General features: G+C 36.4%; 1 protein-coding gene across 2 annotated transcripts in view; it reads left to right on the top strand.

Moving 5' to 3' along the window:
• The first annotated feature begins 1,311 nt into the window (after positions 1-1,311).
• BRWD3 (bromodomain and WD repeat domain containing 3) overlaps positions 1,312-14,869 on the top strand; it is a 113,677-nt gene continuing 100,119 nt past the window's right edge. For both annotated transcript variants that reach the window (XM_068533344.1, XM_068533343.1), the window contains exons 1-5: positions 1,312-1,530; positions 1,658-1,716; positions 1,919-1,948; positions 2,350-2,409; positions 13,877-14,027. In XM_068533344.1, the coding sequence (XP_068389445.1) occupies positions 1,500-1,530; positions 1,658-1,716; positions 1,919-1,948; positions 2,350-2,409; positions 13,877-14,027 (331 nt within the window). In that variant the 5' untranslated portion in view covers positions 1,312-1,499. The remainder of the gene's footprint in view (positions 1,531-1,657; positions 1,717-1,918; positions 1,949-2,349; positions 2,410-13,876; positions 14,028-14,869) is intronic.

Here is a 14,869-nt window from a genome sequence, read left to right as displayed (position 1 = left end):
CTATCATATCACATCTTGTGTGGTTCTTTCTTTCTGAGGGGAAAATAATGGCCAGAGTGAGAACTAACCAACCTAGGCTAAGTTTATGCCAGTATAATGCAATTCTAGGCACACTGTGGTCAATGGCTGAACTCTGAGTGAGGAAATCAAATTCCTAAGAATCCAGCCCTAACCTTAAAAGGTGAACCTTCAAATCTGAATATTTCAATGTAAACAGTACATGCAGCTTAAACAGCATTTCTGGTCTCATCAGGTTCAGCTTCTATTAATTACTTTTTGGTCAGGGCTTGAGGTGGGAATATATTACGTGAGGGAAAGTAGGGAAGTAGACTGTTTACTATATGTGTGTCAATTACTCTACAAATCCTTTGATCACTTAAGATTTCAGTAACCAACTACTGAAAGTTGGTACTGTACTAAGAGTTAGGGGTTATATATTAAATAACGAAAGTTGCCCCAAACCTGTAGAAAACTACCTTGAATACAGATATGCAATAATACATAAAAATCCATGGTTAACGTAAAACATTTTGACAGTATTTGAAGACACAATTGAAAATTATCCTATAGGAATGGGACAGATATGGCATGTGTTAAACATTCAGAAGGGGACAAAATAAAATGCTTCATGTCTGACAGCAAATTCTTCCTGAAGATTTATCAGAATCAGGGGACGTTTTGAGAGCTGCTCTTTCTCTATAACAATATGAGCCCTGCCCTCCGGACTGCTAAGTTCACAGCATTTTCATCTGGTGCAAAAATCATTTTAAAGAGAAACAAGTGACAACGTAGTAGGGGCTCCTTTTCTTTCTCAGTCACGAGATCCTTTAGCGGCTAGCCTCCTTTCGGTGGAAGAGAGACAAAAAAACCAAAGCCTCCTCGGTGCCGGGAGGGAATTGAAGAAAGCAGCTGAATCAAGTCGGCTCCTCACATGTTCCTCACGATCACGCCAGAGGGAAAGGTCCTCAACAGGAAAGGGCCCGATTACCCTCACAGGAAGGGTAACCACTGTGGAACTCGCCAAAGGGAACGTCACCACTGAGTTCTACGGTAGCTGCCAGAGCGTCTGCCATCAGTTAGCACCTCCCCTTCCTTCCGGGAGCGGTAGCTAGGTAACTGTCGGCTGTATTGGAGAGCTGAGGACTGGAGGATGCGTTAGTGCCTCTGGCGGTGAGCAACGAGCGCTGCAGGTCCCTCTCACAGTTTTTACCCTCCCCTCTCCCCACCCCCTTTGCCCCCGCCCACCCATCCGCGACTTCGGCTCCTCCCTCCTCTTCTCTCCCTCTCCTTCCTCCTCCGCCTCCTCAGCTCTTGGGCTAGAATATCTATGGGTCGAAACGTGATGCGATGAATCCGAGAGAGACCGAAACTGGGACGAGGAGTGCGGCGGAAGCGGCGGGACTCCTGGGCATGGGGGCTTCACCACAATAGAGGCAGCATCCCCACCCGCCCCCGCCAGCCCCTCTGGAGCAAATCCCCCAAACCCCCTCGGGAAAAGGATGGCGGCGGCACCTACCCAGATCGAAGCCGGTGGGTAGCTGTGTCCGGGGGCTAAGAGGATGGGGGCTTAGCGCGACGGCTGTCAGTTTCTTTTGAAAAAGCTTCTATTTTTTCTTCTTTGCCTCCCTCTCAACCTCTTCCCCCCCCTCTTCCTCAGAGCTGTATTACCTGATCGCTAGATTCTTGCAGTCCGGACCCTGCAACAAATCCGCTCAGGTGAGAAGGGGATGGAGATCTGGGAGTCTTGGGGAATGGTCCCAGTGGGGAAATCGAGGCAGTGGCGTGTGCGGTTCCGCTGTGGGTGAGGGAAAGGCCGGCCTTGAGTAGCCCTGCCGTCAGCGGCTGGGTTCAGTTTGGGGAGGGAGGAATGGGTTGATGGCCCGAGCTGCCCTCATATCCGTGTTTCCCTTTTGCTCAGGTGCTAGTGCAGGAGCTCGAGGAGCATCAGGTACGCAGCCCCTTCGGGAAGAGGTGGGGACGGTTGGGGTGAGACTGGAGGAAGGGCAAGTAAGGGGTGGAGGGCTAGGGCCGGGAGGAAGGTTTGGATCTGGGCACTCATAGCTGTTGTCACAGTGGTGAACCGGCTTCTTCCCTCAAAAGGGGCGGATATCGCTGGGGTCTTAACTCGCCCCCTCTTTATGCCTGTGGGAGGTGTTTTTTCAGGATTTCCTCCCCCTCGTCCTCCTTCCCCCCACACTCGTCTAGCTCTGAGACAACAGCTATCAGGCCAACAGAAATAAAGACGCCCAAGGGTCGAGGACCCGGACCCAAACTGGGTCGGGTTGATGCAGAGTAGAGGCTTGGCCTTTATCGTTGCCCCCTCCCCCCTTTCTTTTCGCCGGCCCCCAGCTTATTCCGCGCCGCTTAGACTGGGAGGGGAGAGAGCACCGAAGAAGCTTCGAGGATCTGGTGAGTAAAGTTTTCATTTCAACTTAACCCAACTCTTTCTCCACTCCCTCCCCACCTTGTTCCCCCAGCCCGCCCCCAACCCTTCAACCTACGCGGCTCTGGAGCTCAGTGCTGAGTCGAAGAACTGTCCCTTCCCCCCTCCCGGCGAGTCAGAGAAAGGGTATCTTGCCCTCCCCTTGGCCTCGTTTGTTTCCACCCGAAAACTTTGAAGAATGTGAACTGGTTATCAGAGATGCCGTATTGTGGATTATGAATATGTTACAAACATCGGGAAAGGCCCATTGTAGGGGGAAAAGGGAGAGAAACCAGGGGGTTATCTTGGGGCACGTACCAAGGACTGACGCTGGCCAATGACAGCGTTGGTAACAGCCCGGAGTTCCGGATTAGTGGAAGAAAACTGCTTTCTGGTTGGTCCTGGCTTGAAATACGGGAACTGAGGCCAGGCTGTTTTTTTTTTTTTGGTCTGGGGGCGGCGGGCCGCAAGGCAGACGGGGTTCAGGAGGGGAGTTGACGGACCAGGGACTAGGGAAAATCGGCACAATTAAAAATAATAGCATCAAGCTAATTTCAAAATTTGCCGGGGGTTAGATAATCGACTACGGAATAAAAGCATAATCGTTGTATATCTCAGATTGTAGAAAATAGCTCATCAAATCATTATTAAATCGCGTTTATGCAGTTAACAATTTCACTAAATAAGAACTGTGGATTATGAGCTTTTTGAGAATTGACGAAACACGATTTTGGATTTACAAGGAAACAACAATGGTCATATTTTAAAATAGAATATACTTTAGTAAAGGACCAAAAGCATTGGATTGACTGTTGTTTGTTCAGCAAATATAATTCATAGTGTAAATGCACCTTCTGTTCGGCATTGACACACACAAAAAGGTGATCCTTTTTATTTTTGGGAGGATGTTCCCTTGTGTTAGCCACTGGCACAGTAAATTGGAAGGAAATGAAAGGAGAAAGGGGTGATGTTACTAAAATCTAAGTTCAGCTATCTTTCCTTCCAGTAAGATCCAAACAGAGGAAAATCAGACAAAGTTAAAGAAAGTTGGAGGGGTATGGTAGACTCTAAATATAAATAAAATGATTTAAAATTTGCTTTCAACAGGACAATATTTAAATTATTTTGGTGTTCATTTGATATTTTTCTGTGTATTAAATTACAAGAATGAGGCCATGCTAATTATCACCAAATCTACTGACTAAATTTTTTTAGTTTTGCAAAGCACAGAAAATGGTATAATAATTGTGATAAGGATAAACTCCAGCATCTGTAATATTAATGGTAAAAAATTCTCCGATGATAAAAAATATTTTTGAAAAACTGCATGTATTACCAGTTTAATTTGTAGTCAGACTTTTTGTTGGACTGAAGTTCTTTCAAAAAAAGGGCAAAAACAACAGTGCTTACCAATATGTTTTAATACTTTATGACTAATGTGGTTTTGAAGATAGAGTTTTATACTGAGGTGTATTGACAATATTTTTGTTTGTATTTATTTGTTTCTAAGTAGACCATTTTAAGCAAGTAACATTTTTTAAAAGGAAAAAGCTTTTTAAAAATTAACTTGACAGTGGCAAAAAGTAAATGAGCATCAAAATGATTAAAAATAGTCTCCTAACCACACACACACACACACACACACACACACACACTCACACAGAGAAAAACAAAAAAAACAAAGCCCAGTTTACTAGACTTCCTTTCCTTATATTGTAAAGGCATATATTCATGTAATTGTAATCAATGTCCACTTTATGCTTTATATTTTCTTACTTAACACTTTTACATATAGTTATCTATATTTGAATAGTCATTGTTATTTTAATGGCAAGGAAAGATTCAGTTGTTTTTAAGTTGCTGTGATTAGAACTCAATTGCTAGTTGAACATTTGGGTTACTTCCAGTTTTTCACTAATATCTTTGCATAGTTAAGTAGTCTTTCTGCTTTTTTCCTTTTTTTTCTTTTCTTTTTTTTTCAGTTGTTTTTCTGGGCTATATTCTGAAGTGGAGTTATCAGGTCAAGGGACTCATCCATTTTATAGCTGTTGTTATATATTATAAAATTGCTCTCCAGAAGATTGTCCTAATTTATAATGTAACCATCTAGATACTTAGAATGAATTTTTAAAATATTTAAAAATCTTTTGGTGGCTTTAATAGGTGAAAATAGTACTCAGTTGACCTAATTGGTTCTTTTCCCCATTATTAGTGAGGCTTAAACTTTAACAAGTTATTTTTTTAATTGTCATTAATCCATTTGTATATCCCTACATATACTTGATTTTCACCTTTATCTTTTTAATTTATTGTTTTTATAATTCCTTATACATTTTTAATTTTTATATATACAGAATTTCTTCTATTGTTTGACTGTTATCTATGGTTTAGTGTTATCTTTTTTGTTTTTAATTTACTTTTTGTATTGTACATATAGGTTTTTATTTTTCCACACCAGGATCCAATTTTTGTAGGGATATTACATTTTGATAGTATGGTCTTATTTTTAGTCATATGTCTGTTCTCTACCTATAGATTTCTTTGTAAGGGAAGATGAGGCAGGGCTGAGAATTGAACGGAAGGAAAAGAAGTGGCTGAGAACTGAGTGTGCAGTGTTTGATTGCTAGATTCATCAGTCGTATTGTTGATACAAATTATTTCAAATCTGACTTGAGATTTTGAGTGGCTTCATTGTAGGAGAGATGGATTTTTTTCTTGGGGTAGGTTTGTTTTGTTCTGTTTTGTTGTGTTGGCCACACCAAGGGGCGTTCAGGGTCTTAGTTCCCCACCAGGGATTGAACTTGTGCCCCTGCCGTGGAAGCACAGAGTCCTAACCACTGGACCGCCAGGGAAGTCCCGGGGTAGTATTTTTTAAAGTGCTATTAGAACAATGGATTTATACAGTGTGGTCTTTGATTTAGCTACATGGTTTGGATTGAAATTTAGGGCAAAGTATTAATTAGTATAATTTTATAGCAGCACTTCAAACTGAAGATGTACTGGGATATAAAAAGGAAAGAAGACAAACGCATAATGAAGAGGTGAAGGACTATAAACAAGGATATCAAAATACTGAATTGAAGTTGCACAGTCATGTATGCTACATACTTGAAACAAAAATCCTGCCTTTCTGTCCATATGTATATTTTCATTTGAATTGTCTATACTGCTTAACTTGATTTATCCAGAAGAATATTAAGATAATAACTTAGATTTCTTCAACACTTCATTACTACTGTTACTATTGCATAGCCTAGAAATCCCTATTTTTCTTTCTTAAATCTGATTTAGTGTTTTACTTATAATTTGGAACACACGGGAAGGTGCTTTTTTGTAAAAGCTGCTTGCAGCCAAGTATTGACGTGTCAAGATCTGAAGTGCCTTTAAAAAAATGAGTCTGAACATGAAATGTTTGTCAGTTTATGTTGAACTGTAACGTTTTTGATTATGACATTCAAAAAAATTCTAAATTAATTTTCATAATTTTGTAATGATACAGGGAGAGATTTGAAGTCAGGGTGATTGTTTTTGAAGTTTGATCTGAGTATTTTTCTTTATTTCTGCTTGACTGTTATTTACAGCATAATAGAATTAGATTTGCTTCTTACATCTTAAGGTAGATAATATAAATAAATACAGATGTCCTTTCATTTGTGGTGACCCTGTTGAATTGTTGACTATTTTATTGCTTCCTCCTTGGAGCTTTATTGGGGATGACAAACAGAGCAGTGAGGGGCATGTGTGTGTGTGTGTGTGTGTGTGTAAACAAATGAACAGTTTTGTTAATATACAAATTTTATATATTGGAATGGTGAGTTGGAAACATTTTTTAAAGGCATGCTTTAAGATTTTTGAATCACTGTATGGGTACTCCTATCATAAGACTGAACCAAAGACATAATTATCTTTAGGTGTGGTATATATTTTTACATTTATTCAGCATTTTTCACCTGTAGAATTGAAAGCACCAATTAGTGCTTACATTTGGAGTGACATAAATTTTATTACCTTCATTTTATATTCAAAAGACTTGAAGCAGTTTTCTGCTATTTAAAAAACTTTGATCAAGATCGTATGTTAACTGCTGTCTTTAAAAATAGTACATCTATGGTGATATATGTCATTATAAGAATTTACATCTGCATTTAACATATTTGAGTTTAAAAATGTTTTCACATTATCTCATTTGATCCTCACCAACTGCTTTAAAACACTGTATTTGAATTCCAGACATACCTGCATTTTTTTCTTACCTTACCCAGCTCTTTTTCTCTAGTTACTAGTAATAGTTTAAATTGTCTATTAGAACTGTAGAATGATCTTTGAGTGTTGGTAGCATGGTTATTGCATCTCTAAGTGTGGAAGCAATTTAAGCATGTGTGATTTATTAACTGTTATGTGGACACACAGCCATAGTTAGGAGGAACGGAATGCATCATGGGAAACCAAAAAGCATGTGCTGCTTGACTCCTGTGTGGATATAATGCTAACTGATAGGTATTATGGCAGGCAGCAGTCAATGTCTGGAAACTGGTATTCCTCACTACTGGTTGGCTTGAGCCACGTGTACGCTCTTGCTTTCTATGACATGTTTGTTTTACCTATTCATCTGGATTGATGACTGGCTTTTTTTTCCACACTTGGGCTCTAGAAACATACTTTCAATGATTAAAATCCTTTTGGAGATTTAGCATCAGTCCTAGGAAAACTGGTATCTCAGTACAAATAAGATGGTATTAAGGAAATGAAGAGAGCTGCTGTTGAAGAGTAAGAATTTGGATTGGGTGAATGTTTCTTATAAAATTTTGTCCAGAAAGCACCTTTGTGACATTTGAATATTAGTTTAGTTTGTGTGTTTTTGTTGAAGTTTTACTGATGTTGGTTATCGACTGATTAATACTTTTTTTGTAGGGAGCAAAATAGTAATTTAAAGTCAACTTAGTGTTTGTGTCATATTTTAGAGATGCCTTTGTTTGACATTTCTCAAATAGGATTTTGTGGGTAGTAGAAAAGGCCATAAGATTTAGTCCGGGAGATAGTCATTACTCGCTGAGCCACCCCGGGCAAGTTACTTAACCTCTCAGAGATTCAGTTTCCTCATTTATAAAATAAAAACCCCTACCTGTTTTGCAAGGTTGTTGTGTGGACCAAATGAGTTAAATATGAAAGAATGCAAATGAGTGCAAATGAGTTGGTTACTACATTTTACTACATTTTAAATATAGGACAGAGAGTTTGAATGGTTAGCATTAAAATCTGAAGAACTATGACACCAGAATTTATGTTTTCTTTGGTAATTGGCTAATTATCACCACCCAATTTTCCTAATATTTTTTATAAGGTAAGGGGCATATAAAATAGTACCATTAAAAAAGCATTTAAAAAGTGTCAGAATTGAGCCCAAAATGAGTGTCTTTGAAGTGCGTCTGTGTTAAGCAAGGAATGATCACTAGGTGAAAAGATATTTAGTGTTATTTGCATTTTTATGAATTACAGAAAAGTAATTCAATATGATACTGGTATAATATTAACTCATTTTTAAGAAGTGGGAGGTATGTTTTTCCCATGTCTTGTTGCAGGGATCCTCAACCCTTCTGACTGATCTCTTCTTATCCTAATCTTATTTTCTATACATTATTGACAATTTATTTCTTGTATTTTAAATTACCTTATTGAAGATGTTTTCTTATGCCTTTTAGTATCTACCATGGTGCTTTATAATTAGCTGGTTCTTAGTTATTACTTGTTCAATTTTCTTAACTTTTTTAGAAGTGTTTTCTTTTTTTTTCTTTTTTTTTTTTTATAAGTCACAGATGTTTGTAGCTTTTTTTTTTAATTTATTAATTTATTAATTTATTTTTTGGCTGTGTTGGGTCTTCGTTTCTGTGCGAGGGCTTTCTCTAGTTGTGGCAAGCGGGGGCCACTCTTTATCGCCGTGCGTGGGCCTCTCACTGTCGCGGCCTCTCTTGTTGCGGAGCCCACGCTCCAGACGCGCAGGCTCAGTAGCTGTGGCTCATGGGCCTAGTTGCTCCGCGACATGTGGGATCTTCCCAGACCAGGGCTCGAACCTGTGTCCTCTGCATTAGCAGGCAGATTCTCAACCACTGTGCCACCAGGGAAGCTCTTAGAAGTGTTTTCATGATATATATTTTTTAGGCTTACTAATCTGCTAGCTAGTATGGAGTTCTTTTTATTGGACCTTTCTCTACTGAGAAACTTCTAGACTGTGGGTGGGTCCCTTGTTCTTGACTTGATATCATCTGACCTCAGGGTTATAGTACTTTTAGTGCTTTCTTGAGGCAGTATAAACCAGAGAATACTTGAGCCCTAGGTGGATTGCTCTGCCTGTCTCATTCCTGAGGAAAGCTTAAAACTAATAAAAATAAAAAGAAATGCTATGAACAATGATTAATATTTTCAAAAGAAAATGATAGGAAGTCTTAACACTTTGTAGCCCACCCTGTTAACCAGTGGTATTACTACAACGGAAAGGCCTATTTTCTTTCCTTTGCTTCCCAGTTTTTCGTTTCTCCTCCTTCAAATTCAGCAAACATTAAAACTCAAATTTTAAATTGTAAAGATAATATTGGATTATTGCAGACATTTATATTTTACTGAACAGTATCAAGCAGAAAATAAACTTAATTTTTTATGTTTTCTTTCATCTTTTTTGTACAAGTATGAACATTTTTTTTCTTCAAAATCAGATGATACTCTGGATAGAGTTTTTTATTTTTATTTTTTTTAACTTAATGTTGTGGAGGAGCATCTTAAACATTGAGGAGATACATGTACTAGTCACTGTGCAAAGTGTGTTTACTAGGTGGGGGTGCCTTTCTCTTTGCCTGGAATGCCTTCCCTTCCTTTTGTCTGCCTTGTTAACTTTCACTTAGAATTCAGGTGTGAAATTGGACAGGAACCCCTACCCCCAGGCTAAATTAGGTTCTGTACTTTGCTTCCTTAGCTCTCTGTACTAAACCTCTGGGCGCTTGTAGATTTGATTTGTTTCTAGCTACTAGTTTGTTTCCCCCAGTGGGATTATGGATTTTCTTAGGGCAGCAGTTTAATCTTTCCATTATATCCCTATACTTCAAATGTCTGAATGAATGAATGCATGAGTGAATGATTTTGTTTTTGTTTTACAAATAATATGAGGTGGTTATCATTACTCCCTGTTTTGCAGATGAGGAAGCTCAGGCTCAGAGACACTGAATAACTTTGCAGGTCATATAAGTAGGATCCTGGGGATGCTGGAAAAAGTTCAAATCTAAGTCTTTTCTACTGTATCATACTGCCAGAAGGAGTAACAGCTAGTAAATTTTAGAGCCTGAGTAATCCAGGCTCTTAGACTTCAAAGTACCGTGCTTATCTCTACTATACTTATATTGATATATTTAAAGCCTTGGTGTATTTTTCAAAATCTGTTTTGTTTCCTGTCCCTAAATATCAAAAAGTCATGTGACTAACTTTATGGATGTGCATTTTCTATCCCTCCCCCCCCAAAAAAATTTCAAATCTCAGATAAAGTGTTGCATTTTACTTCTTCAGCATATGGTCTCAGTTTCATTCTTCATTTTACCTGTGTAGTGATTCTAGTTAGAAAACAAAACACACAATTCTATTTTCTTTGTTTTTTAGTTAATTGTCTGATCTTATTATTTCGAAAAGCCAAAGTAAGAATGCTATCATGGCTATCTGAAAATTAGTATTTCAAATGTAGCTCTTGGTGCAGGTCTGGTCCCCTGAGATTAGGTACCTTTTGTATTTTATTCAGTGCCCAGCTGGCTTCCTTTTAACTAATTATGAGTAGTAGGATCATCTCAGTGAGCTCTCTAGTCTTCTCAGTTGTCATAATGATTCTCAAGTGTGGTAATTTCAGTTGTTAGATTTGCTCTTTAGGTCAGCCAGTGTTCCTATCAAGAAGGTTTATAATCTAGGCTTCGTTTAATTTCTTTCAGTTTATCAAATTTATAGTTTTAATTTTTTGCAGTCTTTGTGTTACTTTCATGATTTTCCAGCTGCCTTAATGGGACAGTAATAGAAATAACAGTGGGCACAGAGACCCAGATTCCTGTCCATTCATTGTGACCATTGGACTTCACTTCTCTGGATCTGTTTTTCCTACTGTAAGATGCAGAATTAAGTTGATTGTATATAAGGATCCTTCCAGTTCAAAGGTTCTATAATTTAACTCCTTGGAGCTATTTTACAGAATAATACAAAAGTTTGTATTATGCTCTTGAACTTTGTTTTTAGAGAATGCCTTTCTTCTTCAGATTTCAAAGTGCTTGTTGTGTTACTTCTTGGCCATTATATTCCAGAAAGAAATTTGGTTAAATAACTGAAATTAGAATATTTTGAGTTTTAATCAAAAAGAGTGGCTTTTAATAAGCCACAAATTTCATAGAATATTTTAATACATACTTTTAATATTACATTTTATTATATATTACATTATATTCACATGTAATCATGTAATTCTAATAATTTTTTAAAAACTTAGAAATGTAATTACTGAGGGTGGATAAGAGTTCTTATGCCTAAAAAGATCACCTTTAAGAAATTCCAGCTTTGGGGACTTCCCTGGTGGTCCAGTGGCTAAGACTCTGCGCTCCCAATGCAAGGGGCCCGGTTTGATCTCCCTGGTCAGGGAACTAGATCCCACATGCCCCAACTAAGAGTTTGAATGCCACAACTAAAGATCCCGCATGCCACAACTAAGACCAGGCGCAGCCAAATAAATAAATAAATACCTATTTTTTAAAAAATTAAAAAAAAAGGAATTCCAGCTTTAGGCAAAGCAAATGGATTGAAGTAAATGTTTAATACCACTTATAAGTCCTGAAGTTTGATTTAGAAGACACTATCATTGCCAGAACTGTGCCGATATAGTCTGGAAGCCTGTAAATATTGTTAAAAGGAAAAGAGCACGTTCAAACTCAAAAGTATTGTTATTGCCATTGTGTTGATAGACTCTCTGTTTCTCTAGTGCTGTTTTACAATCAAATTTTTATTGATTTTAGAGGAATGGATTTTTGAATGGGACTGCCTAGAAATTGAGCAATTTTCTATTGCATAGGGTGAAAAACAAACTTGTAAACTTTAATAGTTTATAATACCAATTTTCAAGGGGGAGAATTTGAGAGTAGATGAGCCCTGTTTTAGTTGCTTAATTAATGATTCTGTGTTTTTAAATGATTACTGAGGAATTGATAAAAAATTTATATAACTAGCTGAAAATCAAACATCACTGTTTTTATAAAATGAAGTAGCCAGGGGGCCTAAGATTTCAGTTTAAGATATAATTCTGACAGGTTTCTTTAAGAGGGTAATACTAAAAATTCATATCAGAGAACCCCCATTTTCTGGATTATATGTTTCTATATATATATTGCAAGTTTGAGGGTAGTTAGATTTGTGTAACAAGTGAATAACTCTTGAGATGGTAATGAAATGAGGAAAAGAAAATTGATAAAAAAGAAAATGCCACTAAAGACATTAACTACCATTGTGTGTAAAGCCTTATAACATTTACTTGGTGAAAAAGTAATGACTGATATCAGAAGCCCAGTTTATACAAGACAGTGTTGGGGGAAAAAAGGCACAAACTATTATAGATGTTAATATGCAGTATGTTAAGGCTTTTTTCTTTGAGATATATGTTTTTAGGAGTACTAACTATATTTGCATGTAGGCCTATTTAGGAATGCCCTATTGTGGAGAGAATGAATTACAAACTAGGATTTTAGGGCATCAGTGTCTCTAGGTAACAAAAAAAAAAAGTTTTTAGATTGAATCATCACGTACTTTGACTTTAATATTACCTGTATATTTTAGTTCTATGTAGTTAATTGCTTGGAGAACAAAACTAGACATGTGTGAAATAACTGAAAGAATTTGCTTGATCCTTTGTCCCAATCCAGAAGCTAAACCTTGTAGATGCAAATGATCAGGTTAAGTTGCCATTCTTCCTTTTTTTTTTTTTTTTTTTTAATCTTAGTTCCCTGACCAGAGGTCGAACCCGTGCCCTCTGCAGTGGAAGCATGGAGTCTTAATCACTGTGCCAGGGAAGTCCCATTAAGTTGCCATTCTTCCTGACCATCATGACAGTTGCCAGGCCCCAGTGATTTTGGTAGATTAAAATTCGTTTTTGCAGGGACTTACGAAAGATAATTGGCAGGAAATAATTTTTAAAAATCACAGTAGAATCATTTATTCCCAGATTCCTAAGTACATGTTGGATTGTAGTTATTTGACCTGTGTTTCTTAAGAAAACAAAAAAGGCACCCTGATAGGAGAAAGATTTTTCCTCTGTGAGTTCATATGATATTGCTTATAGATAGACTTTGGTTTTTATTCATTCATTGATTCAGTGAACCAGTATTTATCAAGAACACACATAATCTCTTCTGGTGATCATTAGGGATGATTTACAAAATTATTCCTTTGTGTTATATTGTTTTTGACTTGGTGGTAATATATTGATATGTGTCCTATGTGATGGTAGGTATATATATGTATATATATATTTCTCTCTCTGTAGCACTTATAAAAATTGGCATTGTAACTGTAAGTAGATTTTAGGGCCTTTTGTCAAGATGAGAATGTAGATGTTCTTTTTATCTAAGGATTTTTAATATTCTAGTTTACTCTTTACTGTTTTAATAATTAGGTATTTATGAAACACATCAGTAACTTTAACATTAGCTTAGATAAAAAATGAAAACCAGTTTCGTTGTTTTATTGTCTCATCCCTATCTACATTTGTTAATCATCTTCAGAAATTTACTTGTGTTTTAAAAATGAGTTAATGTTAAAATAAATAAATAAAGCACTTGGAGAAAAAAATGAGTTAATGTTTCAATGAATTTTGAGTACATAGCTTGTTTAGAACATGGTATTTAAAATAAGCATTAATTTGATACTCTTTTGAAAACCAATTAACTTTTTTAGGAGAAAGAGTTCTGCTTTAATTAAGCAAATGTGTCCTGTTAATCCTAAAGGGACTTAAGTGAGAGTTTGGTGCAAGTAATACCTTTTGTTTGCATTCTTATCATTTATATAGAATCTAGATTCTCTGATTCTTGATCACTGCTGATCAAGTACTAGTAGAGTTTACCCATCATCTTTGTACTTCTTTGATTTTTAGGCATGCTCCTTTTTGCTGTTTTGTAATGCTTATTGCATTAGATTAGCAGCTAAGCAAATGATTTAATCAAGGCACGAAAAAGTAAGTTAAACTGCCATGTCATTTACATGTTATCATTTGTTTAAATGATGCTTAATTTTTGTAGCTGTTTCTTAAATTTGGTTGAAGTATTAAATATTTAAAATGTTATTTTCCTTGTGTGTTTTAAAATTGTACTTTTTTCCATGATGGAACAGTTTGGTAATGGACTAGATTAATGTTTTTAAACCAAATTTGTTTTCCTGTATTTTACTTATGCTTTTTAGGTGGCAGCCAATGCACACATTCCTCCAGACTACCTCCTTAAAATTTGTGAGCGGATTGGTCCCTTACTAGATAAGGAGATCCCTCAGAGTGTTCCTGGGGTACAGACATTACTAGGTGTTGGTCGGCAGTCTCTGTTACGGGATGCCAAAGGTAAGATTTTTACAGTTTTTAGAGGAAGGAGTCGAGAGTAGTATATTTTTATGTTAATTAAATGTTCCCATGCTTTTCTAAATACTAATTTTCTTTTAGTTTTTCTTATCTTGCCAATCTTGTTTTTATTTTCCTAGTGTACAAGTACATTTTTAGAGGCCTAAATGGAGCCCTTTTCTGTAAAACAGTGAATACTGTAGAGGTAAAGAATATAAAATCTCTTTGTAATCCTGTGGAATAGAAATCTCAAAAGATCGCTGCTCTGATTAGTACAGTATAAATACATAAAGTATTCTTTCATTGCATTTTGATGTTCTTAATCTTTGAGTCTTGATATCATCCTAATCACACTGGGTATTTCATAACAGGTAAATGAAAATTATGATATGTAACTATGTTTATAATTAAAAATATTAAAAAAAATCAATCCATCAGCGTTCAGTAACAGTTTCTCTACTCCACTATTTTTCATTCTTTTACAGATTTCTCCCAAAGTTTTACACGGAACCACCATATGTAAATTATATAGATAGAATTTTCTGAACATAAAAATGTTAAATTAGGCGTTTAGGATGCCTTAGTGAATTAAATACTTCAGGTCTAGCAACCAATTTATTTCTATGTTTTGTTTTTTTAGCATAATGTTTTAAAAATCCTAATTTACAAATATAAATAGTTACATAAATGATATCAGTTTTTAAATATCTCATTTTATAATTTAAGGAAATTCTTCAATTCAGTTAATTTGAAACCTTTCAAGAGAATAGTAGAATATTTTTGTTTCAAAGTTGAATTATTAGGAATATTTTGTATTTGCTTGAATTTTTTGACATAAACATTAA

Source organism: Eschrichtius robustus, chromosome X (assembly GCF_028021215.1).
Source record: "Eschrichtius robustus isolate mEscRob2 chromosome X, mEscRob2.pri, whole genome shotgun sequence".
In the NCBI taxonomy this organism is placed as follows: Eukaryota; Metazoa; Chordata; class Mammalia; order Artiodactyla; family Eschrichtiidae; genus Eschrichtius; species Eschrichtius robustus.
Note: the sequence above shows the minus strand (reverse complement) of the source record. Positions and strands in the feature narration are given on the sequence as shown.